Raw genomic sequence first — 26811 nt, 5'->3', positions numbered from 1 at the left:
TAACCTGGGCTTCTTTTCTTTCAGCTGGTTTATTTGGCGGATACTGCAGACAATGGAAGATTAGTCAGAAGGCAATTCCCTCTGAGTCATGTCCTTACCTATGACCTGTTGATAACAACCCCTAACAAAGAGATGAGACACAAGTGAGTGGAACACACAAAGTGTGGTGTCATCACTTTTGAACTTTTCTCAAACATCTGGCAGGGCAGAAGTAGTTTTGCAAAGGCTCTTCAAAGTCTCAGGCCTTCTGTCTCATTCATTTGCAAGGTACCTGGGATTTGCTGTCCATTTCCTCTTTCAAATCTTTTTTTCTATCCTCTCTCTGCAGCTTTTGCAACAGCAGACTATGGATAATGGGGGCTCTTCACCTTAGATTGGAGGCCTTGCTCAGGTCTCCAGTGCTTTTCCTCAACCAGGGAAAATAACTGGTTGCAGGAGCAGCTAGCAGCGAGGGGTATCATCTCACACCTGACCTCCAGTCAGCTGCAGCACTGTACTTTACTGGGAAGGGGTGGTGATAGCAAGCTTGGCAAAACTTCTGCTTTCAGCCATGTTAGCTAAGACGATCAACTTTTATTTCACTGTAATTTGTAAGTATTTTTCTGCACACTACTTTGCTGTATTTGCTGCCTGCATTGAAATGTAAGTAAGCCTTTTTCATTTATGTTACTAAAAATGTGTAGTTCATTCTCTGCTTTGGGGATGAAGAGGGGAAGGTCAGCAGACCACATAAGAAAGAGCAAGAAAGGTAGAACTGCCTAACTCACAGGCTTTAATAAGCTGCAAAATTATAAGCGTTCTTGCTCTGCTAAAAAGGCTTCACTTTTTTTATTTCTCACAGAAACATGGGATAGGAGGTTTAGATCTAAATTTACGGATTTCATCCTTAATTCATCTCCCACAGTATTATGCCCTGAAATTTTTGGACAGAGGCAGAAGCTATAGGGCTTGGGGGTTGTGTTTAGAATCTGCTTTTTGTATGGGAATTTGCAGTCAGAATAATTTTGCTTGTTTTGGTGAATAAGGATATGAAGGGTTCTTCCTGATGACAAGAGAAGGCAGTGTGTGACATCACTTCCTTTGAGTTCTCTGATGTGATAAAGGCAAAAGGGTTTAATCTTTTCTACTTTCCCCTGCTTCAGAACTCAGCCCACCATGCTTCTGAGGCAGACCTCTGTTTGGTCTCTGCTTCTTTTTGAATTAAAATATGTATTTTGTAGGGATGCGGGTGGCGCTGTGGGTTAAACCACAGAGCCTAGGACTTGCCGATCAGACAGTTGGCGGTTCGAATCCCTGTGACAGGGTGAGCTCCTGTTTCTCAGTCCCTGCTCCTGCCAACCTAGCAGTTCAAAAGCACGTCAAAGTGCAAGTAGATAAATAGGTACCGCTCCAGCGGGAAGGTAAACAGCGTTTCTGTGCGCTGCTCTTGTTCACCAGAAGCGGCTTAGTCATGCTGGCCACAGGACCCGGAAGCTTAAGCCGGCTCCCTCGGCCAATAAAGCGAGATGAGCACTGCAACCCCAGAGTCAGTCACAAGTGGACCTAATGGTCAGGGGTCCCTTTACCTTTACCTTTATGTATTTTGTAATCTAGAAGTAGAATTGGCCTGCCTTGTTTTCATCACTGTTAACTGCTAGAATCAGGTGCAAGACCTTATGTAATTAACCACTATTTCGTAATCTGCAGCTTGTTGCGTGATACTTTTAATTAAGAGGGAAAGGGAGAAAATCCAGCTTAAATAAATTGCAACAAGGCTACACATCCTAGTCCCAGATTTTCCACTTTAATGCTGCAAGGGATGGTGTTTTAAGCTCTCCTAACATTTGAACTTTCTACTCACACCGCTATAAAATCCATCCAACTGTTTGTTCTTAGTGGATTAGACTACATCAGATTCGCCCACCTTTGCCCATTTGCTGTTGTGCGCTATGTGGACCTACCTCAGCCACAGGAATTCACCCGGATGGAACATTATTTTGCTATGCCTCCTGAGATCATGGAAAAAACTGGCTTTCATGATGAGAAGTCGCTGATTGTGTACCAGGGACTCGTCTATCAGCTGCTCCAGTTGCACTCATCTTACCACAGAGTGAGGATACCTTTTGTTTATTTGTGTTTCTCTTTTGAGGGGCTGAAAAGTCGCTGGCCTCAGAACCACCACAAGACACAGGCTTTAGCTTCTGTCTGGCAGCAAAGTCCTCAAAGCTACGTCCCCCCCCCAAACCAAAACAGCTGTTGAAACTAACAACGATAAACCAGCAAAAAGAAAATTGTGTAAAAGCCTTTATTTTTTTAAAACCAGCTGCCTAAAACAACCAAGTGATTGCATTCTTCATGGCAAAGCATTCTGCTGTTTGCGCCACAAATGCACATGTTGCTTATGCCAATTAAAGTAAGCAAAATAAAGGTCGCTATCCCTTGGACTTACTATTTAAACACAGGCCTCAGCTAGTGGAACCCCTGATCCAGCATCTATTTCTGGGCACTCAAGCTCAATTGTAACATTCCTGAAGAGCAGGGGTCGGTACGGTTTACCTCGCCTGGGCCGGTTCACTCCAGCAGAGATCCCTCTGTGGGCTGGATTGTGTGTGTGTGAGAGCACGCGCGCCTGCAATTTCTGGTGTCTGCGCAGGTGCGATTTCTGGCGCTGCAGAAGCGAGTCCTCATGCCACGCTGTGCCGGTTTAGCACAGCACGCAGGGACTCGACAAGTGGGAGGCTTGTGGGCCGGTTAAACGACTCCCGTGGGCTGCTTGTGGCCCATGGGCCTTAGGTTGCCTACCCCGACCCCAGGATGTTTTGGAGAATGCTGTCTGACATCATAGAAGGAGATCCAATGTAGTAGGCCCCCCTTCTGACCCTGTCTTCCTCTCTGAAGCCCTGGCTCAGCTGGAGTTAATAGTTCATGTAGGGAAGCAGCTGGAATCTGAAGCCCCCCTGCTGCTCTGATTTTCCCTCCCCCTCCTTGGGATAAAAATTTAACTACACATTTGAGCACCTCTAAACTGCTCCCTCTCTTTTCTTGCTAATGGAAGGAAAAACATTTGAAAGCTTTTAAAAATGCTTTCTGCAAAGATCCCTACTGTTTGCTTTAGTTCAACAGTGTTGGATGAGGCAGCTAAATGACCTTTGGATTTCCTCTCCCCACCCCCACCCCGCTTTTGATTACATCCTTCTTGTCCAAGTGAGAGTTGCTTCACTCATCATCATAAGCATATAAGAATCTTCTGTCTCCACTGTCTCCTTAAATAGCACAGCAGGCATCTCACTTCCAATAGTCAGAGGGAAGGCCTATGTAAAGTTCTAGCCTCCTATAACTCTAGCGTGTTTCAATCTAATAAGAGCATGAAGGGGTTAAACCATAGGCTAAGCCTGGAGAAGAAATGGGTTACCAAGCCTTTGGTATCTTTCATTCCCCATGTGGACTTCAGTATGTAAGGAGCTCTGAACTGGTCACTCCAGCCTCATGACTTTAACCAGCATCCTTTGTTTCATAATAGTAATTAATAATAATCGTAGTAGTAGTTGTTGTTGTTCAGTCGTTTAGTCATGTCCGACTCTTCGTGACCCCCTGGACCAGAGCATGCCAGGCACTCCTGTCTTCCACTGCCTCCCACAGTTTGGTCAAACTCATGCTGGTAGCTTCGAGAACACTGTCCAACCATCTCGTCCTCTGTCGTCCCCTTCTCCTTGTGCCCTCCATCTTTCCCAACATCAGCATCTTTTCCAGGGAGTCTTCTCTTCTCATGAGGTGGCCAAAGTATTAGTAGTAATACTAGTTTATTTATACCCCGCCCATCCAGCTGGGTTTCCCCAGCCTGCATTCTCTCTAGCATTTTATTCCTCTAACAATAGTTTAGAAACTTTTACCTTCTGTAACTACACAGTGTTTTAAATGCCTGTGCATATTTTCTGACCGCTGTATGGAAAAGCACATGAATCTGACCTTTGCATTTTGTAAGTAAACCTTTTTATGACTTGCCAAACATGTGGTCTGGCTCTGTGCCAGGGAAGTGGGACAGATGGAAAGAGCTTCTAGAAGGGGACATTTTGGGACTCAAAAGGGCATATTTTAAAGGTTTCACAGACTATACTTCTCTCCGGCATGTTTTTGTGATGTTAAATCTCTGCTGGGCTTCTCCCACCAAACTTGGGTCTTGGCTTCCAGGATTCTAACATGCCAGCTTACTATATCTCATGCCACCGTCTGTCTTTCTTCAACCCCTTCCTCTTAGGAGCTGCCACCACATGCCACTTCATCCACCCAGATCGGTTGCCATGACCTCTGCTTGGGTGGACCACAGCAGGGAGGTTTCAATGCTGTCCCACACTAAATAAAATTGTATATTATTTCTGCATTTCTAAACAGGTTTTGCTGCTAATTTAGTGATAGTTTTTGTGCGCCTGTCTGTCTTCAAACTCACCCTTACCAATTCTTTTTTTCTCCCTAGGCTTATGCTGACCCAGTCCATGACCCCACATGGAGGTGGTGGAAGAACAAGAAAGAGGATGCGGTAAGAACAAAAATTTTGAAAAGCATTCCTTAGAAACAACTTCCCTTACCACTCCATGATTAACATTAACCTGGTCTTAAACTTTCTTTTTTAAGTAAAAAAACCAAAATAAAGTGATTTTGATATTCAAGGAGAGAGAGGAATACTGTTGTGTTTCCCGAAGACACCATTTTTTTTGACTGCTTCTAAGGGATTTGACAGTCAGTTGATGTGTGATACACACACACGCAATATGAATCATTTAGTAATGAAACAGTCATAATTTTGATGTATGAGTGTTTCCTTTTCCTAACCAACATGCTTCACCTTTAACTGCTGCAACACCCAAGTTTGCACCTGGGCTTTGCCCCTATCTTCACTGTATGCCTTACCTTAGGCAAGCCAATACTTACCAACCACACTGTCAATGGATAGCAATACTGGCCTACTTTCCAGGGCTGTTGCAACCATGACTAAGGTACAGTTTATGGAGCACTTGGAAGGAAGAGACAAAGGGTGGGGGCGGGGAGTGGAAGATGATCATTTTCTTGCTTCCCAGGAATACTACACCTATGTGGCAAGCAACTGGAACACCTCGGCAGGCATCTATGTCGACATGGCCAACTACATCAAGATGTACGATCAGATGCCTGAAAACTTACTGCCTTCCAAGCTCTACCTGGACAAGAACACCGAATACAGCTTCTCTCTGTACCTGAGCATGAGAACAACGAAACAGAGCAGTAAGGGGTGTTGAGCTCAGGAACTGCTGTGATGGAGGAAGGGAGGGGTGGATCTGTCACATAAAACACAGCAGTTACAGGGCATCTCCCACACCCAACTGAGAATGTAATGTTGATATCTACTGTGAACTTATTGTTTCTTGGGCATGTGGTGATATCTAAGGCCACACTCAGTGAAGCCATGATGTCAACACCCCCCCCATAAGGTGTTATACACACACACACACACACACACACACACACACAGTGAGTCGTTTAAAAGAGGTCCTGTGGATACAGAGTACACATGTTCCATGGGGCCTCTTTTAAAAGACTCACCCTGTATATGTGGATGTTTTGCTTTTCTTCTGATTTCTGGTTCTACAGTAGCACAGACATGGAACAGAACTGAGGGGCTGGCAGAGGGGATGTCATGGATTGGCTGGACACAGAGGAATGGGCGGGGGGGGGAGGAACCAGGTGGGGAATCCCCAAGGGAAGAAGGCTCAGAGCCCGCGGAGTGGTGGTGGGGCAAGGCTATACGATATACGATATATATACGATATACGATATACAGTATCTTTATTGTCATTGTCCCATACAGAACAATGAAATTGAAAAACTACATAAAACATTCAAAACCCCCTAAAAACTCTGAAACCCCATTTTAAAATACAATATACTATGATGAGTGGTCAGAGGGAGCAGACTGGGAGGAGGAAGCTGAAGAGGTAACAAGGTTTAGTGAGCAGGAAGAGGTGGTGGCAGAGAGTAGTCCAGAAGTAGAGGCAGAAGCGGAGGCTAGAGAGGAGGGAGGTGCGAGAAGCAGAGATGGGTCAGGCTGGTGAAGAAGCCAGGGTGTCTCCCCTCTTGCTGTGACCAGCTCTCCTCCTCCCATGTCTCCCAGTACCTGAAGAGGGTGGAGCAGAGACAAACAAGGCGGAGAAGGCTCAGATTGCTTGGGAAGGACCTGGGGCAGGAAGCAGTGTAGGCCACTGTTGGAAGACAGGGACCTTCAGTCCTTGTAACTGCCTCATTGGGGCAAGATCTAACGGGAAGAGTTGCTGTGCTCACTAGGCCTGGTCTCTGGAGCTCTTTGTTTCTCTGAATAAAAAGTTCACTGACACCATGTGAGTTATTACTGACCTGCTCCTGGCACCCCACCCCAGACGGGAGAGGTCTCCAGGAAAACCGTGATCACAGGTTTTCTTCTCAGCAATGTTACTTATTTACAAGATTTATGTTCCATCCCTCTTCAAGGGATCTTATGGTGGGCCACAACAATTCAAAAAACAATAAGAACAAAATGGAATATACTAGAATAGAAGGGACGCGGGTGGTGCCGTGGGTTAAACCACAGAGCCTAGGGCTTGCTGATCAGAAGGTCGGTGGTTTGAATCCCCACGACAGGGTGAGCTCCCGTTGTTCGGTCCCTGCTCCTGCCAACCTAGCAGTTCGAAAGCACGCCAAAGTGCAAGTAGATAAATAGGTACCGCTCCGGCGGGAAGGTAAACACTGTTTCCGTTCTCTGCTCTGGTTTGCCAGAAGCGGCTTAGTGATGCTGGCCACATGACCCGGAAGCTGTACGCCGGCTCCCTCGGTCAGTAAAGCGAGATGAGCGCCGCAACCCCAGAGTCGGTCACAACTGGACCTAACGGTCGGGGACCCTTTACCTTTACTAGAATAGAATAAATAGAATACAGTCATCCTCTGCCTACTAAATACAATATATCAGATCGAATAGCCATGTGACCCAGTAGACAGACAATAGCCCTCAGACTCAAAGCAGCCTGCTCAAAAAGCCTGGTGGAAAATGAGTCTTCTGCTGGTGCCGAAAGATAACCAACTTCGGCATCAGTCAGAGCTCAAAGCAGAGAGTTTTCCATAGCTGGGGTGCTACTGCCAAGAAGTAAGAGGGGGTCATATCTCACATGGTTGCTGCATGCCCAGCGAGAAGAATATTCATGGCAAGCACCAACATTCTGTTCCACATGTATATGCCCTATTCTTTTGCATTGCCTGATAGCTTTTTCATTTTGCTTGCAGTGGGGGAGTCAGCAGATGAAAATTCTCTCCAAAACATATGGCTCACTCTCATCTTAGCCCATCCTGAATATATTCATACACATCTATATAGGCAAGAGCTCATCAGCAGAGGTTCAGTACGATATGTGGTAAGGGCCTCTCAAATCCTAGATGATGAAATGAGGCAAAATCCTCCTTGAAAAGTCAGGAATGCAGGCTTGCTTCGATCAGCATGTTGAAATGTGAGAAACCTGAACCCCATTCTTATTTTGAGACATATTTGAAACTATGCTTGCAAACTTTTGTTTGTGCAAGATTTCTGGCATCTCTGAGCATATACAGAGTGCCTTTTTGCAAGTGTAAAGAAGGCCTACAAATATTTACTTTCTTGCGTGCCACCCCAGTCTCTGAGCTTTGTGTGATTCCAGGCGCTTACCCAAGGTTCAGTTTCCTCGGAATGTGACGTCTTTATGTCATATATAGCTTATTTACACACACACACATCCTGAGTCTACGATGAAGGAGCTTATAGCATTGCATCCCAGAAGGTCTTGTTTCTTCCATAACCACATTATATGATTTATAGCCTCTCTTCACCTTAAGGTTCCAGGATGGAATACAAAATATATGTTAAATCACAGGATTATATATCATTAGAACCAATATAAACAACAGCCAGAAATGTCAGTACTGCTGAGAAGAAGCACCGTGTTATTTAAGGGTGCATCACTGGGAAGCAAACAAAGATTCCTGACATGCGCTTAGAGGGTGGCAAGATTTGTTATTATGAGTATTCTTGGCCATCCATTCTGCACCATTGAGTGGCTCACAAGGGGGAAATGCCATTAGAGAGCTGGTTTCTTATTAAAACTGATTCCATTTTAAACTCCTGTTTCTTTTGCACCACTGCATCTCTTTGTCCTCACAACAACAGATAGTAATTCATGACAAAGGTGTTTACCCGTATCAGCAGCTGAGTGGGAAGAACCTTCTGAAGAGTTCTTTTGGCTTAAAGGTAAGAAGGCAGTCTTTGCTGAAGTTCCAGGGTCTTGTCTTCTATCACAAAATTGTTGCTCTTGGGCTAGGATAGGCCACCCGGAGCCTCTTCAGTGTACCAAAGGTGGCACATGAAATCAGTCTCTTGCCACACTGCTGTTCGTTTCTGATCTGTTTCTGATCTTCTTGTTTCTGGTCTGTTGAGTTGTACTCCTCTGGTATACAAGTGGCCAGAATTTGCCTTTCCCCTGACATTTGCTTGGCTTGTATTTACTTTCCCCAGGTTGCACACTCGGGAATGAACTGCTACGAGTACACATCCAACGGACCACGGATAAGGGTAAGGGTGGCTTGGATTGCTTGAAGGGAAGATAATTTCTCTCAATTCTCTCCTCCTGGTAGCAGCCCCGGAGGAGGCAGTTGGCACCTGATACTCAGGATTTCCAGTCTGAATCCCTCCCCACCATAGTACCAGCTTCCTGTACCAATGCTGAAAATTTTTGAAAGCTTGTCTGGGAGAAGCTCGGTAATTCTGGAAAGGCAGCTTGTTTGCCATGAATAATCTTCCTCTGGAGCCTACAGCTGTGGGAATTGTTCAGAAGCATGGCGGTCACCTTGACTGGCCTTGCTTTTGTGCCTTTGTTGAGTGGCAAATTAAGCAAGCCATGTTTTTCTTCTCCAGACTGTGGCATAATGTGAGGGGGACGAGGGGGTCCGTAGTCCCAGGTGCAGAATTCTGAGGGGGCACAACCCGGCGCCCCCATGACAAGGCCACATGGCTGCCATCTTCTGGAGCCACGGGGAGGTAAGCCGCACCCGAGCGGTGGTGCCTCTTTCTCCTCATGTCCGCCTAAGGGGTGGTCACCCCTGGACAGAACTCCCACCGGCTGGAATCTGGACTTTTCTGGCCTGCACCACTCCTTCCCCAGGGCCTCCCTTGGCTGAGGCATGTGCCCTGCAGCAGGAGCATAGAAGGAAAGCTGCCCGCTCACCTGGGACTCGCTGGCACCTGCTCTTGTGCTGTGCAGCCAAGGACAGGCAGCCGGTAAAAGGCTGCACTTGGCACCTCAGCCTGGTCTCCACCACCCTCCTCGTAGGCCTGCTGTAGCTGCGGCTCTGGTGCTGCTGAGACACCACCAAGCCAGCCAGGGATCATCAGATGCCGCTCCCACCAGGGGCTCACCAAGCTGAGAGGGCAAACACTGTGACCAGCGGGCAACCTCTGCGAGGAGTGGCCACCGCAGGGGCACAACAAAGTCTGCCTGTTGCCTTCCGTGCGACACCTGTCAGGAGGCGCAATCCTTGCCTTGCCTTGCCAGAAAAAAAATCCTGCAGGCCAGACTTCTGTTCCAAGGCAGAGGTACAAAAACGCGGTGAGTCCTATCGGGTGTATTCTAGGGAACCCTTCATGAAGGTCAAGTGAAGGTACCTTAGGCATTGACTGAGGGTTCCTCCAAGGAGATACCTATCCAAATTATCCTCTGCAACATGCAGGGATTCCGCAGCAGAAACAGAGGTGAAAAGGGGTCCTTTTAAGAGAGGGAGTTTGCAATCCAGTGTTCTAAAAAAGAAAGAAAAAAAAGGCCACTTTTCTTTTCCAATTTACTTGCCCCCGCAGGGCAGTTATGTGTCGACTGTCTACATTGGATGTCCCCCAGGCAAGAGGCTAGCTTTTGACATTACTTCCACTAAGAATGAGACTACCGTCAAGAACAAGCGCTACTTCGATTGTATCAAGAAAGACCCCGAGATGCCTTGCTTCTCCTTCAATGATGGTAAGGCTGGGGTGAAGTGGGGTGTCTGGGTAGGTCAGATCTGTGAGGCTTATAGATGAAGTTAATTAAGGAATGATGGGTGCCAGGCAGAAGACACATGTGATACCATACCTGTTTGATTCATTTGCAGTGTTTTACCCTTCTTTTTTGATCCAAGATATGGTGACAGGAGACTCAGGACGTTTCAATGGAAGGTAAGGGCTGAGCTGTGCTTTTGATGGCATTTTGTTGCTTTGCTGAACTGAAATAAGTGAACCTCCACTGAACATATTGTTCAGAGGCCAGGGGGAGGGTAAGATGGAGGCACCTAGGCCAATGCCAGGGTGCCCAGGCCTTGGGGCCGGTATGACCCAAGAGGTTTTCGCTGGGGACTTCCAGGTAAAGCTGAAGGCCAATCAGAGGAAGCCCTGTTGTCGCTAGGGAAGGACAGAGAAGACTGTTTCCGGTCCCTTCCATTTTTGTATGTGTTCGAAAGCCCATTCCACCCCATGTCCACATTAATTTGCAAATCTGCATCTAGATACATGTTTTTAATACATTTTCTCTCAAAATATGCAATTTGATGCATTTTCTTTTTGAACTGAGAACTGCATCGTGAACTCTGGAGAGGTGTGGTATCTGAAGGATAACTTCTGATCTGCACCTTGGTTTGAGTGGTGTTGATTGGGTCAGTATGTATCAAAATGCACCAAGAGCAAATTCCTCAAGAGTCCCTAGCTGCTATGTGACACCCTTGAAGGCAAGAAAATTGTCTGGCAGGTATACATTTGTACTAACAGTAGACCCCAACTGATCTCGCATCCCGGCTAAGGACACGGCCAGGAAACCTCTGCCATGAGCTTAGCTTGGTGGCCAGAGGCAAGTCTTCACTCGATGGGACACACAGGAGATCCATGAATAGGATATCCTAATTTTTTAAAAGGGAAAGGTGCCTGGGAGGATTGTGGTGGCCCACGTACCAGCATGCCCAGAGGAAATGGGTTATTTCGACCCATTTTAATTTGGTTTCAGGCCTAGGAATGGCTCTAAAACTGCCCTGGTTGGCAACCTTTATCAGGCGAGATACAGAAGGAAATGCTCTTGTTGATTCCCCTGACCTCTCAGTGACTGGTATCCTCTGGGAGTGGGTTCCCGGCTTGTTTGTTGTGGGGGAGAAAGGGAAAGGAGAATGTCAGCCGCTTAGAGACTCCTTAAAGGTCAAGGTAAAGGGACCCCTGACCATTAGGTCCAGTCGTGACCGACTCTGGGGTTGCGGCGCTCATCTCGCTTTATTGGCCGAGGGAGCCGGTGTACAGCTTCCAGGTCATGTGGCCAGCAGGACTAAGCCGCTTCTGGCGAACCAGAGCAGCGCTCGGAAACGCCATTTACCTTCCCGCCGGAGAGGTGCCTATTTATCTACTTGCACTTTGACATGCTTTCGAACTGCTAGGTTGGCAGGAGCAGGGACCGAGCAATGGGAGCTCACCCTGTCGTGGGGATTCGAACCGCCGACCTTCTGATCGGCAAGCCCTAGGCTCTGTGGTTTAACCCACAGTGCCACCCACAGTACCCACTCCTTAGGGTAGTGATAAAGGGGGATATCAAATCGAAACTCCAACTCCTCCTCCTCCTCTTTTTCTTCTTCTTCTTCTTCCAGTAACCGTGCTGTGATAGGAGAAATGGCAGTTTTGTCCCAGCTGTTTGTGAATGGGTGTGGGGTTTTTTAACTGTTAAAGCTTGTGCAAACTCACCTCCATCTTGCTTATTCTGCTGGCAGCTACATCTTCAGAGTAATTGGTGGGGGACCATTTTCGATAGAAAACATCAGATACTTCAGTGAGGAAGAAACCTTTAACTACAACACAATGAATGGCAGGTGACCGCATTTTTCCAGACTCCCACAGTGCCTAGCATTGTGACCTTAGCTGTTTAGTATCTATGTCTTATTCAAATGCAACATTTTTAGTCAGTTTAAAAGACCCCCATTTGGGACCAGTCTTTCCAAATGTGCGCACCTGGGCATGTGAACATGCCCACGTAAGAAAAGTGCTGGTTTGCCATATGAGAGTGAGAGAGCGCAATTAAATAATCACAGGCTCCTGTGGTCCTCCAACTGCCTATGCACAGAGGAGGCTGATCCTCCAGCCAGTTCACTCCTTCCAGATGATTAAGGTGAAGCAATACCTCAGCAGTTCTAAATGGCCCTACTGCAGAAGCAGCCAATGGCTGCCTTCTCAGAATCGTGGACAGAGGAAACTGTCTCATACTGCAACAGACCATTGGATTATTCAGTCCAGGGACTGGGGACTTGCTGAATTCTGACAACATCTGGAAGGCCACAGGTTCCCCATGCTCTATAGAGCCCACTATTGCCAGTGCACTCTGACTGGCAGTGTCTCCACAGTGTCTAAGAAAGGGGGAATCTTTCCTGGTCCTTTTCCCCTGTAACCATTTAACTGGAGATATCAGTGCTCAGACCTGGACCCTTTTGAATATGAGGCATGTGCTCTGCCTACTGATCTGTGGCCCCTTGGGTTGTGGCTTACAAACAGCCACTTGTCCGGTCTGTGATGAGAATTGCCTCCACTCTGGGGGATAGAGCAGAGAAATAGCTGTGAGCTGCAGTGCTTTTTTTCCTTTAAAAAATGTTTAGGGGTACTCTCATTTTGACTCAAGAAAATCACCATTTTATTGTTCAAATTGGGAAAAATAAATACAGCAAATAGACAAAAGTACAAAGATTCACAAAACGTGTAGGGGTATGCATACCCCAGCGTTCCTCCAGAAAAAAAGCACTGGTGAGTTGTAAGAGATTTGATTCCCCCCCTTCTATTTTGAAGCTGATAATGAGCCATAGCTGATGAACATAGGAATGTAAAAGCTGGCAAGGGTGGGTGGGTAACAACGGGCTATTAAGGATGTGAGTGGCCTGGTAACCACTTTAGGCTTCCTTGCAAAGCTTAGCTGTCTTAATTCATGGTTGATTTCATATTCTCTTTCCAGTGAAACATCAAGTCTGATCTGGCTTAGGGCTGAAACGCACGAAGATAAAGTTGATTCTGAAGGTTTCCATATCCTCTCTCAAGCTGAGTCTGGGATTTTGTAAGGAAACATTTGCTGCGTCTTTGGGTGTGGGTGTCAGTTTCTGATCTAAAACCTCCCAAATTCTTCTTCCCAAATGAAATGTTTTATTTGGTCAGCAATAAAACATAAGAAGAGCCATATTGAATCAGGTCAAAGACCTGTCTAGTCCAGCTTCAGATTGTCATGGGGCCAACCAAGTGCTCTTGGAAGCATTCAAGAAGTGTTAGGGTTGCGGCCATTTTCCCACTTGTGCTTTCCAGCAACTGGCATTCAGAGACACATTTGTCTCCAACGGCGGACATATAACATAGCTACTGTGGCTAGTAGCCACTGAATTTGCCCAATTCCCTTTTAAAACCATCTAAGTCAGTGGACATCACTACATCGGGTGGGAACAAGTTTAACCCTGTGCTGTGTGAAGAAGGCCTTTCTTCTGCCTGTCCTGAATCTTCTAACATTCAGTTTCCTTGGATGTCCACAGGTTCTAGTCGAAACAAAATAAAAAATTTCCTTCCAGTAGCACCTTAGAGAAGAACCAGATTTGTTATTGGTATGAGCTTTCGTGTGCATGCACACTTCTTCAGATACACACGAAAGCACATCCCAATAACAAACTTAGTTGTTCTCTAAGGTGCTACTGGAAGGATTTTTATTATTATTTTGTTTCGACTATGGCAGACCAACACGGATACCTACCTGTCACAAGTTCTAGTGTTATGAGGGAGAAAAACTCCTCTCTGTCCACTTTCTCCAAGCCATGCCCAACTTCATGTCCCTCTTATCATGTCCCTGCCTCTTACTTGCCCTTTTCCCAATTTAAAAAGGCTTAAAAGTTGTAAACTTTCCTCACAGGGAAATTGTTCCAACCCCTAAATCATTTTGGTTATCCTCCTCTAAAAATGTTATGGCTCTACTAGTATCCTTTTTGAGGACATGTGCTTTATTTCCCTTCTGTTTCTTTCTTCTTTGAGTCACCTGCCATCTGTAAAAAAGTAAAGGCAAAGGACCTCTGGACAGTTAAGTCCAGTCAAAGGTGACTATGGGGTTGTGGCGCTCATCTCCACTTTCAGGCCGAGGGAGCCGGCATTTGTCCACGGACAGCTTTCCGGGTCATGTGTCCAGCATGACTAAACCGCTTTATTGTCCCCAGCTAGGGACATGAATTGAAACAGCCTACCATGTAAGACATCATAAGGCAAAATCCCTTTCCTCCCACAGGTGGGTTTGCCAGACGAATTCTCCATGCTATGATATTGTCCCCCAGGGAATGGCTGCTCCTGATTATTTCTTTGTGGTGGAAGTATCAAACAGGTAGGTTTGAGTTTTTAAAATGTGTTTGGTTCATTTTTAAAAGAATTAAATTAATTTACAATTGAACTGAATTATATGAGAGCAGTACATGTGAAAAGGATCTAGGAGTCTTGGTTGACCACAAACTTGACATGAGCCAACAGTGTGACGCGGCAGCTAAGAAAGCCAATGCAATTCTGGGCTGCATCAATAGGAGTATAGCATCTAGATCAAGGGAAGTAATAGTGCCACTGTATTCTGCCTCTGGTCAGACCTCACCTGGAGTACTGTGTCCAGTTCTGGGCACCACAGTTCAAGAAGGACACTGACAAACTGGAACGTGTCCAGAGGAGGGCAACCAAAATGGTCAAAGGCCTGGAAACGATGCCTTATGAGGAACGGCTAAGGGAGCTGGGCATGTTTAGCCTGGAGAAGAGGAGGTTAAGGGGTGATATGATAGCCATGTTCAAATATATAAAAGGATGTCACATAGAGGAGGGAGAAAGGTTGTTTTCTGCTGCTCCAGAGAAGCGGACACAGAGCAATGGATCCAAACTGCAGGAAAGAAGATTCCACCTAAACCTTAGGAAGAACTTCCTGACAGTAAGAGCTGTTCGACAGTGGAATTTGCTGCCAAGGAGTGTGGTGGACTCTCCTTCTTTGGAGGTCTTTAAGCAGAGGCTTGACAACCATATGTCAGGAGTGCTCTGATGGTGACTGCTCTCAAGCCAGGTGTCACCCATCTTGTATTTGTGCCTCTCATTTTTTTTGCCCAAGTGCAATAGTTTACATTTCTCCCTGTTAAAATTCATCTTGTTTGTTTTGGCCCAGTTCTCTAATCTGTCAAGGTCGTTTTGAAGTGTGATCCTGTCCTCTGGGGTGTTAGTCACCCCTCCCAGTTTGGTGTCATCTGCAAATTTGATCAGGATGCCCTTGAGTCCATCATCCAAGTCGTTGATAAAGATGTTGAATAAGACCGGGCCCAAGACAGAACCCTGTGGCACCCCACTAGTCACTCTTCTCCAGGATGAAGAGGAACCATTGATGAGCACCCTTTGGGTTCGGTCAGTCAGCCAGTTACAAATCCACTGAGTGGTAGCATAGTCAAGACCGCATTTTACCAGCTTCTTTACAAGAATATCATGGGGCACCTTGTCAAATGCCTTGCTGAAATCAAGGTAGGCTACATCCACTGCGTTCCCTTCATCTAACAGGCTTGTAATTCTGTCAAAAAACGAGATCAGGTTAGTCTGAATTGACTTATTTTTCAGAAATCCATGCTGACTATTGGTGATCCATTCCTTTCTAGGTGCTCACAGACTGTGCTTAATGATCTGCTCCAGAATCTTCCCTGGTATTGAAGTCAGACTGACTGGGTGGTAATTATTTGGGTCCTCTCTTTTCCCCTTTTTGAAAATAGGGACAACATTTGCCCTCCTCCAGTCTGCCGGGACTTCGCCTGTTCTCCAGGAATTCTCAAAGATGACTGCCAGTGGTTCTGAGATCACATCTGCCAGTTCTTTTAATACTCTTGGATGCAGTTCATCTGGCCCTGGAGACTTGAATACATCTAGACTAGCCAAGTATTCTTGTACTATCTCCTTAGTTATTCTGGGCTGTGTTTCCTCTGCTGAATCATTTGCTCCAAATTCTTCAGGTCGGGCATTGTTTTCTTTATCGGAGAAGACTGAGGCAAAGAAGGCATTGAGGAGTTCAGCCCTTTCTGTGTCCCCTGTTTGCATTTCACCATCTTCTCCTCTGAGTGACCCCACTGTTTCTTTGTTCTTCCTTTTGCTATGAACATACCCATAAAAGCTTTTTTTGTTGCTTTTAACCTCTCTAGCAAGCCTGAGTGCTTTAGCTTTTCTGACTTTGTGTCTACACGTGCTGGCTATTTGTTTGAATTCCTCTTTGGTGGTTTCCCCCCTTTTCCATTTTTTGTACACATCCTTTTTTAATCTTAACTCAGTTAAAAGTTCTTTAGATAGCCACCCTGGCTTCTTTAGGCACCTTCCATGTTTCCGTCTCATTGGTATTGCCTGAAGTTGTGCTTTTACTATCTCCCTCTTAACAAACTCCCAGCCATCATGAACTCCCTTTCCTTTTAGTATTACTGTCCATGGGATCTCACCCAGCACTTCCCTAAGTTTTATGAAGTCGGCTTTCTTAAAGTCGAGAAATTGAGTCCTAGTATGCTTGGCTGCTCCTTTCCGCTGTATAGTAAACTTCAGAAGAGCATGATCACTCGCGCCTAATGATCCTTCCACTTCTACCCCACTAACCAGGTCATCAACATTGGTTAGGACCAGATCTAAAATGGCTGTTCCTCTTGTTGCTTCTCCCACTTTCTGGACAATGAAGTTGTCTGCAAGGCCAATGAGGAATCTGTTTGACCTTATGCTCTTGGCTGAGTTTGACATCCAACAAATATCCGGGTAATTGAAGTCCCCCATTACTACTATCTCCCTTCCTTTTGCATGCTTGGCCATCTGTTCCAGGAAGGCATCATCTATGTCCTCCGTTTGGCTTGGGGATCTATAGTAAACTCCCACAATGAGGTCACTGTTATTCTTCTCTCCCTTAATTTTGACCCAAATGCTCTCACTTTGGCTTTGAGGTTCTAAATCTTGGATCTCTTCACAGGTATACACATCCCTGACATATAACGCCACTCCTCCTCCTTTCTTGTCTGGTCTGTTTCTCTGAAATAGATTGTATCCCTCCATTATTACATTCCAATCGTGGGACTTATCCCACCAGGTTTCAGTGATGCCTATTATGTCATATTTAGTTTGCTGTACCAAGAGCTCAAGCTCATCTTGTTTATTTCCCATGCTTTGCGCATTAGTGTACAGACATTGAAGTCCATTAATCATTCCCCCGTGTCTCTTATTTAAGGATTTTTTCCTCTGCGTGCTGTTTGCTCCATTTGGTCTATGACATTTGGATGATCATCTTCATCAATTGATAGACTCCTACCTTCAGGAGCACTGTTTCCCTCCCCCACATTAGTCAGTTTAAAGCCCTCCTGATGAGGTTTCTGAGATTTTTGGCAAAAACATTCCTCCCAACCGTTGTGAGGTGCAGCCCATCGCTTGCCAGAAGTCCATCTTCAAGAAACTGCAGTCCGTGATCTAAGAATCCAAACCGTTCCTGTTTACACCATTTGCGAAGCCAGTTGTTCACTTCCACTATTTTCCTCTCTCTCCATGGGCCACGTCGTTCAACTGGAAGGACAGATAAGATGACAATTTGTGCATTTAATTGCTTCAATTTCCTGCCCAGAGCCTCGTAATCTCTTTTGATCTTCTGGAGGCTATTGCTTGCAGTGTCATTGGTTCCCACATGAACCAAGAGGAAGGGGTATTTGTCAGTGGGTTTTATGATTCCTTGCAGTCGTTCAGTTACATCTTGGATCTTAGCCCCGGGGAGACAGCACACTTCCTGAGACATCTTGTCAGGCCCACAGATCACTGCTTCTGTTCCCCTCAGTAGGGAATCCCCTATCACCACTACACGCCTCCTCTTAGGTCTGGTCAGGGTTCTTCCGTGAGCTGTCCGTTCCAAGGTCGCCTGCACAGTCCCTGAGGACTGACTTTGCTGCTCGTCTTCATATACCTGATCGACTGTAATGAGGGAGAGATCCTCAAATGGAGTCTGCTCTTCGTCTTCCATGCTAGGGGAGAGGACCTCAAAGCGATTGTGTATTTCTAAACAATCAGAGCGAACCCTGGGCCTCCTACTTCTTTGCGTCACGTTTCTCCATATATCTGGCTCCTGTGTTGGTGAACTAGCCTCCTTCTCAGGGGAGTCCCCTGTTTCCTCCTTGGTGGAGACGGTGTGCTCTGTTGCTTCCAAGAAGAGCTCCAGCTCTCTAATTCTTTGGAGCGTAGCTACACGTTCCTCCAGTTGCTGGACTTTGTCTTTTAAGAGGGCAATCAACATGCAGTTGCTGCAGGTAGAGCTGCCTGCAACCTTTGGCAAGATGGCAAACATTGCGCAGGAACCACAGGCGACTGCAGCTGTTCCCTCACCCTCCATCTTGAGAACGTGTCGTTGGGGGTGACTACAGCGGTCCTCCATCATAAAAAGCGTAAAGACAGGACAAATAAATCCCCCCCAAAAAAACCTAGGTCTCCCCCAACAAACGTTTGAGACTAGCTCCCCGAAATCTAAAAGATGGATCAAACTGCAAGAAAACCCTTTTTGCTCCTTCTTCAGTTGCTGCCCTGCAAGCTCTGATAAGCTCCTCCCACAGCTAATCACCTGCCTCAACAGAAACCCTGCCCCCTCTGACCCTTGCACAGGGAGAGCAGCTAATCAGCCACAAGAAACACACACAAGAAAACCCTTTGTGCTCCTTCTTCAGCTGCTGCCCTGCAAGCAATGTAAAGATCTAAGCAGAGAGCTGTAAACAGCAATTGACCAAGCTAAGCAGGCCTGCTCAGACCAGTAGTCAACTGACGTCCTGCCTCTTTTGCTTCCATAGGGGTGTCGACGAATCCACCTACTGTGATTATGCCTTGGAGTTCATTATCCATGTCCATGGCTTGCGCCTCAGCCCCACCCGGGCCATCTTTCTCTTGAAGGTAACAGCCGCCGTGCCTTGAGCATCTTCATTCTTTCTGTATGGAATGAAAAGGCTTTGCTTGATGACCAAAAGGACATCAGGGTCAACACCATGCAAGTCTCCCTGTAGAGGGCATATATGGAGTGCCACACTTGGAAAAGCCGCCCCCAGCCATCTAGTCATAACAGACCCTCTATACTTCAGGGGGGCTCAGGTGATGGCCAGCTTCATGTGGAATAAAGTGGCCCTATGGATACCCAAGTTCAAAGTCCTTCAAAGTCCCACCAGGACCACATAACACCGGTTCTGAGAGATCTGCATTGGCTCCCAGTACGTTTCCAAGTGCGATTCAAAGTGTTGGTGCTGACCTTTAAAGCCCTAAATGGCCTCGGTCCTGTATACCTGAAGGAGCGTCTCCACCCCCATCGTTCTGCCCAGACACTGAGATCCAGCGCCGAGGGCCTCCTGGCGGTTCCCTCATTGCGAGAAGTGAGGCTACAGGGAACCAGACAGAGGGCCTTCTCGGTAGTGGCGCCCACCCTGTGGAACGCCCTCCCATCAGATGTCAAAGAGATAAACATCTACCTGACATTCAGAAGACATCTTAAGGCAGCCCTGTTCAGGGAAGTTTTTAATATGTAAAGCTGTACTGTTTTCAACAATTGATTGGGAGCCCCCCCAGAGTGGCTGGGGAAACTCAGCCAGATGGGCGGGGTATAAATAATAAATTATTATTATTATTACTTCAGGCTATAAAGATGAGAACCAGCTGTGCTTGTAGCATAGCACCGTAGAAGACTGAATGAAGGCAGTATGCCTCTGAAAACCAGTTGCTGGGAATCACAAATGGGGCAAATCCTATTGTCTTGCCTGGGGGGTTCTCATTGCCATCTGTTTGGCCAAAGTGAGTATAGAATCACCATGGCCAACCAGATCTCCCTGGGAAGCCCGCAAGCAAGCATAGGAGTTGCCTCCCCACTTGTGATTCAAAGCAAATGGTATTCAGCGGCTGGTTGCCTCTAACAGTGGAGGTGTTGTCGGAATTCAAACCAGCAGAGCCTCCAGCTCTTAGGAATTTGGCCACCCTCCAGGTGCCCGGCTTGAATCCTTATGTTTACCTCCCCTGCCAGCGTCTGCCGGCAAGATCAAGGGAGGTCTCTTCGGCGATCCTTTCAAACGTGAAAAGAACACACCACTCCTCCCCCAGGGAGGGGGAATGTGACAGACAGAAATATATCTACATGTCTTTATTTCTGTCTTTCAGCAGTACAGAGAAAACATGTCTGCACACTCTGCTTCCCCACTGCAGAGAGAGAATAAACTCCACCCATGTACTTCCAGTACAGGGTCATGTGCTGCTCTGAGGTAACATCCGGCTCTCAGAGCAGTGAATAGACTGTGCCTGGTTCCCACGGTACAATCCAATAACAGCCACATCCTGTTTACCATTCCAGCCACCTGGTGCTTGCTTCTGCATTGCTCCTTTTTCGTAACATCCTCCCCCAAAAGAATCAATGCGTGTTGCAGCAAGCAAAGCATGATCCAGAGAAGAAAACAAACAGTTGTTATACACATAACACTCCCCTGTTGTTTCAGTTCCACCCTTGGAACTCCCCGCCACTGGTTTCCCCAGTGTACCTCTCTGGTTGTCTGGTTTCCAAGGAATGAGTGCATCTGCATTACCTTGGCTAGCAACTCTCTGTTGTGTCTTTGTCTCTGACTTAGACACAGCTCCAACCTGTCCTCGGTTGTTTACAACAGCAACACATGCAACAGCTAAGTTAGCAAACTCTTTTGAGTACCTCTTGGGTGGTTGACCCTTTGTAACTCTCTCAGACCTACGTATGAGGTGCTGATCCTCTCTGCTCACTGGTCCAGTCTCAGGACTCTTTGGAGAACTAGTTCCAATGGTAAACAGTGGTTCATCCTTCAGTTGTGAAGGCCTATCCATTGTGTGAGACTTCCTCTCAATGACTGTGACAACTGAGCTCTCCGAGCTATCAGTGTCATCACTTTCTGTACAGCTGAAATCAGTGAAATCATCATCATCTGAATCGTCCTCAGTGGGAAATGTGTGTACTATCACTCTCTCCTGTTCAGGAGCACTCTCTAGAAATTTTGTGAGAATCACCTGACCAGATTCAGACAAAATTACTCTGTAGAGACCCTTTTCATACCCCACAAAAATGCCTCTGGCATTCTTTACTCCACCTGGAGCTTCTGTTCTCACATGAGACCCAAAAACCTTGAAATGGGCAACAGAAGGTTTTCTGTGGAACAGTTTCTCAAAAGGAGAACTTCCCAACTCTTTTGAAACCTTTCTCACTTTCGTATAACAGAACGACATTAGAGACTCGGCCCAGTACTCATGTGGCAGATGTGAACTAAGCAATTGCGCTTCCATCCCCTTTTGCAATTCTCTGTTCACCCGTACACAGACACCCCTGTTCCACGCTTCCGCTGAAACAGCAATCTTGTGTCTGATCCCCTTTTTCTGCAGGAACCTTTGGAAATCCTGTAAAAGAAAAATCTGCTTCTCATCTGTGAATAGACAATCAATGTTAGCATCATGCATACTCTTAACTTTGTCACAAAACTCCTGAAACCTCTCCAAGGCTTCCTGTGGCTTTCTCAACACATAAACCCAGACATAGTTAGAGAAATGATCCACACACACAAGATAATATCTTGCATTGCCTCTAGATGGTTCTAGAGGACCAATCACATCAGCATACACCCGCTGAAATGCCCTGTTGACCCCGGTCTTCTTCTTGCTCACACCTGCAAGAGAAACTAGGTTAGACACAGATGAATTACATTCCATGTAATCACTTTGTGCAAAAGTCAACAAATATAGTCCATCCTTCTGTTTGGCAGAAAGATATAACTCTCCATCTTTGTAGATCTTGCAGCTCTCAGCATCGTAGGACAGTTTCAGTCCTCTCTTTGCAATCTGCGAAACACTCAGCAGATTGAACTTCAATTCAGGAACCAAGTAAACATTGTTTATTGTCAAGTCCAGACTCTTAAGATAGACAGTCCCCACGCCGGCCGCTTCCAGCTCCTGACCATTGGCCTGTGTCACAGTGAAGCTTTGCTTCTTAAACGTTGAAAAGAGTCCTCTGTGTGGGGACATATGAACCGTCGCTGCAGTGTCGATAATAAACGCGTTCCCAACATCTGGCGTGGTTCCTTTCGCCATCAAAGCCTTTGCAGGTTCCACCATAGGCTTGGTATGACCTTTGCCTGACGCCTCAGGCTTTGCTGAGCGGCCCTTCGCTCCTTTAGGCTGACGTGGCTTCTTGCAGTTCCGCTGAAGATGCCCAGCCTGTCCGCAACTGTAACACTGGACAACATTCAAAGCTACAGCATCCTTTCCAGTAGCCTCATCGGTGGGGGAATTAGAACTCCGTTCCTCCCCCCCCCTGTCCTTTACTTCCAGTGCAGCATGCCGGCTGTGTTCATCTAGAACCATGGCATTCAGGGGCACTCCCCCCTTCTTGGCATCCATGCTGAATCCAAGGGTCAGCTTTACACTCAATCTCAAGCCAGCTTTCACTTTTCAAGCCAGTAAAACTCCAAAAGTCTCTGTTTACTGCTTCACTGGCAGGCAAGCCTTTGGGCTGTTTTTTCAAAACCCTTGCACAGCTGCGCAGATACAGTTTCGATTTCCCAGGCCCTTTTAGCCCACTCAGTAACTGGCAGACGTTGCCTAGCAACCTGCTCAGGACGGAACTCCTTATCTCACCACAGGAATTCCTGGTATGCAAGCTTGCTCTTTCAGAGCTTGTTTTTTTCAAACGCAGCTCTTTCTTGTGAACCAGAAAATAAACCTTTCTGCGTTCATTCTCTCTCTCCCAAAATGCAGCATACCTTTTTTGGGGCTCCGTTGCCTTGAAACACACTCCTCTCGGTGTCCAGCTGTCTGTTTCAGCTTTCTGGCTGCAGGCAGACGCTTTTCATTATCTCCTTAGGTGCAGAGGATGGCAACGATTCATCGACCTCTCACCTCTCATGCAGATTCTCATAGATCAGATAACCATCGGTCTGCTACCAGTTGTCGGAATTCAAACCAGCAGAGCCTCCAGCTCTTAGGAATTTGGCCACCCTCCAGGTGCCCGGCTTGAATCCTTATGTTTACCTCCCCTGCCAGCGTCTGCCGGCAAGATCAAGGGAGGTCTCTTCGGCGATCCTTTCAAACGTGAAAAGAACACACCACTCCTCCCCCAGGGAGGGGGAATGTGACAGACAGAAATATATCTACATGTCTTTATTTCTGTCTTTCAGCAGTACAGAGAAAACATGTCTGCACACTCTGCTTCCCCACTGCAGAGAGAGAATAAACTCCACCCATGTACTTCCAGTACAGGGTCATGTGCTGCTCTGAGGTAACATCCGGCTCTCAGAGCAGTGAATAGACTGTGCCTGGTTCCCACGGTACAATCCAATAACAGCCACATCCTGTTTACCATTCCAGCCACCTGGTGCTTGCTTCTGCATTGCTCCTTTTTCGTAACAGGTAGAAGGTAGCCGCCGTGGCCAGTACCCACTGACAGCCTTATCCTGCATAAATTTCCCTACCCTGTTTTAAAGTTGGTGGCCATCAGTATGTCTTGTGCAAGTGAATTCTGCCGTGGGAACAAATGCCATAGTTCTTACCACGCTTTGTGCCGTTTAGGAAAAGGGAAGCAGAATGGCAGGGAGTGAGAATAGCTGGCCGAACCCAAACAGAAACAATCGTTCTAGGAGGGAGGATACACTGCAACACCCTTGTTGCTGATCCCATTGGTTTTATCTTTTGCTAGCCTGAATAACCTTCATCCGCAGATGGGAATGAACATTTGTGTGCAGTCCCACATTCCTTTCTTGCTCCCTCTCCTAGCAATTTTGGAGGTTTCTGTTCACATACAGGTATTGCTAACAATTAGGAATTAACACTAATTGTTAATTAGGGGGGACGCGGGTGGCGCTGTGGGTAAAACCTCAGCGCCTAGGACTTGCCGATCGCATGGTCGGCGGTTTGAATCCCCGCGGCCGGGTGCGCTCCCATCGTTCAGTCCCAGCGCCTGCCAACCTAGCAGTTTGAAAGCACCCCCGGGTGCAAGTAGATAAATAGGGACCGCTAACCAGCGGGAAGGTAAACGGCGTTCCGTGTGCTGCGCTGGCTCGCCAGATGCAGCTTGTCACACTGGCCACGTGACCCGGAAGTGTCTGCGGACAGTGCTGGCTCCCGGCCTCTAGAGTGAGATGAGTGCACAACCCTAGAGTCTGTCAAGACTGGCCCGTACGGGCAGAGGTACCTTTACCTTTACCTAGGAATTAACAACCATCTTCTCTCTTTCCCCCCTCTCCGCTCCAAGGTTACAATAGCCATCATCCTTGGCTTGCTTCTTCTATACATAGTGGTTTACATCACGGGCCCCTTGGTCAAGGCCTTATTCAACAAAACATTCCGGAGATTGGAGGAAGCTTTAGCTATGCGAATAGGTGAGTTGGCAACAAGCAGGGGCACTAAGGAGGACAAAACCTCCTTGAGACTTCTGTTAGGGAACCATCTGATAGGGAAAATGTGATCTCTTAGCAGGAAGGCCAATTTTGGTTTGCCTTAAGGACTTAGGTCTGCCAGTCTCATTAACATGGGAAGATGTCATTTGTATCTTGAGGAGGCAGGGATATGGCTAATCCTAACTCACCAAGAGGGGAGAGGAGAGGAGGCTGAGGGAACACATCACAAGAAAGGGTGTTTGAAATGGGGTGAGGGGCTGCCGGCTCTGCAGGCGAGGGGTGACATAGCTGGGCTTCAGAGCGTGTTTCTCCACAGGGTTGCTGCAGAAAGAATGTAGTTGGTCAAGGGAGCTGTGGACTCAAAAAGGTTGAGAACCTCTGCCCTAAACTGTTGGAATGGTTTAAAAGGGCATATTCAGTGTAGGAGAGGCTGGGCCAGTGCAAATAGGAAGGAAGTAGAAAGAGTGAACAATCTCCTGTCAGTTCAGTGGTGCCTCGCAAGACAAAAAGAATCCGTTCCGCGAGTCTCTTCGTCTTGCGGTTTTTTTGTCTTGCGAAGCAAGCCCATTAGCGGCTTAGCGCTATTAGCGGCTTAGCGGGCTTAGCGGATCAGCTGTTAAGCAGCTTAGCGGCTTAGCGGATCAGCTGTTAAGCGGCTTAGCGGATCAGCTGATAAGCGGCTTAGCGGATCAGCTGATAAGCGGCTTAGCGATCAGCTGTTTAGCGGCTTAGCGGATCAGCTGTTTAGCGGCTTAGCAGATCAGCTGATAAGCGGCTTAGTGGCTTGGGAAAAGGGGGGGGGAGGAAAAAAACCCCGCAGGAACTCGCAAGACATTTTTGTCTTGCGAAGCAAGCCCATAGGAAATTCGTTTTGCGAAGCTCCTCCAAAATGGAAAACCCTTTCGTCTAGCGGGTTTTCCGCCTTCGAGGCATTCGTCTTGCGGGGCACCACTGTTGTGGATTTTTGAGGAGACCCTCATGGGAGCCATTGGTGACCCTTGGCCTATGGTCACCTAATGATTTAGCTCAACTGTACTAGGGCAGGCAGGCACACTTTCACAGATGCTGTACCAGGCCTGCCTCCCTCTTTTTTTGCTTTGCTAGTCCAAAAACTGGGACTAAGCATGCTCCATGGAACCAGTTTAACAGTCAACGTATTGAGCCTCTCAGCTTCTTGTGAGTTACATCTTCAGCTATTTCTGGAACCATTTGAATCTCTCTCTCTCTCTCTCTCTCTCTCTCTCTCTCTCTCTCTCTCTGCTGCCAGAATCCAGCCTCACCTTCTCATCTTCATTCACCAGTCAAGGATCCCTGCAGCACTTGGCCTCTGAACTCAGCGGGATCAGTTCACCACAATCACAATCCCCGAAAGGGCCTCCCCAGTCAAAAACGCGCTAATGTCAGCTACAGCTTCCAGGCCCTTTCTGCCACTAGCCCTGCACTGTGTCTGGGTGCACCATCCCTCTGTGATTCTCCTTCCTCTGATGAGCTTGCAAAGGGCTCCTCTTTGCTTGCAATGTCCTGACATGGAGCAAACAACAGCCACCTTGGACATAACAACTGAATGACATCTGAATCACAAAGCTTTAAAAAAACCACAAAACACGGTGGTCTGTGAGCAAGTTGTTCAGTTGGCCCATTTGCAAGATGCATGGGAACCGTTCCAGAAATCTGTGTCAGTAAAACCACTAAGACCAGTTGGTGGGAGATACCCAGAGACTACCCAGTTTCAACTATATCACCCTAGGCAGCACCTTTTTGCTATTCCTCAAACCCCTTTAGTCATCTCAGGTCAATATGTAATGTATTCCATCGCCCTGGTGCTTTCTCAGCTGCTGTGTATCATCCTGACGCTAGAAAGCAGCTGCAGAATTAAACCGGACAGGCCAACTTAACCAAAAAACCTGATTGATCCACTTTACACATGACAAGTGCCTGATCCTGTACATGAAACTCCAGGCCTGCTTTCAGCTTAACATCTGCCTGTGTAGAGGCAGTTTGTGAATGAATGGAAGGCCATTGCACCTTTCCCCAGTCATTTCTTTAAAAAGGAGGCAGATAATCCTTTTTACCAATTTTCTTATCTGTTCACTTAATGTTGTTAGTTTTTGATGGTCATTCCAAGACGTTACATGGTTCATTAAACATTTGATTGCTGTGCAATTTGGTTGGTAAGGAGTATCTTTTGTCCTCCAGTGAGTGCAGAACATAACGGTGGAAAGTCATTAACTTCTCATTGCACAGGTCTGAAGAAGTGTGCATGCACACGAAAGCTCATACCAAGAACTAACTTAGTTGGTCTTTAAGGTGCTACTGGAAGGAAAAAAATTTTTTGTTTTGACTATGGCAGACCAACACGGCTACCTATCTGTA

The 26811-nt window shown here is 46.9% G+C and overlaps 1 protein-coding gene across 5 annotated transcripts in view; it reads left to right on the top strand.

The window, feature by feature from the left end:
* The window catches only part of CATSPERG (cation channel sperm associated auxiliary subunit gamma), a 50364-nt gene extending 23763 nt beyond the window's left edge, over positions 1–26601 (top strand). For all 5 annotated transcript variants that reach the window (XM_053397750.1, XM_053397751.1, XM_053397752.1 and 2 more), the window contains 15 exons: positions 25–143; positions 1876–2089; positions 4451–4513; positions 5052–5235; positions 7261–7388; positions 8174–8254; positions 8519–8575; positions 9854–10010; positions 10141–10204; positions 11767–11865; positions 12993–13091; positions 14292–14384; positions 18853–18952; positions 24294–24420; positions 25706–26601. In XM_053397750.1, the coding sequence (XP_053253725.1) occupies positions 25–143; positions 1876–2089; positions 4451–4513; positions 5052–5235; positions 7261–7388; positions 8174–8254; positions 8519–8575; positions 9854–10010; positions 10141–10204; positions 11767–11865; positions 12993–13091; positions 14292–14384; positions 18853–18952; positions 24294–24420; positions 25706–25836 (1716 nt within the window). In that variant the 3' untranslated portion in view covers positions 25837–26601. The remainder of the gene's footprint in view (positions 1–24; positions 144–1875; positions 2090–4450; positions 4514–5051; positions 5236–7260; positions 7389–8173; positions 8255–8518; positions 8576–9853; positions 10011–10140; positions 10205–11766; positions 11866–12992; positions 13092–14291; positions 14385–18852; positions 18953–24293; positions 24421–25705) is intronic.
* The last annotated feature ends 210 nt before the right edge of the window (positions 26602–26811 follow it).

The sequence above is a fragment of the Podarcis raffonei genome, chromosome 8, assembly GCF_027172205.1.
Source record: "Podarcis raffonei isolate rPodRaf1 chromosome 8, rPodRaf1.pri, whole genome shotgun sequence".
Classification (NCBI taxonomy): domain Eukaryota; kingdom Metazoa; phylum Chordata; class Lepidosauria; order Squamata; family Lacertidae; genus Podarcis; species Podarcis raffonei.
This window is presented reverse-complemented; position numbering and strand designations above follow the sequence as displayed.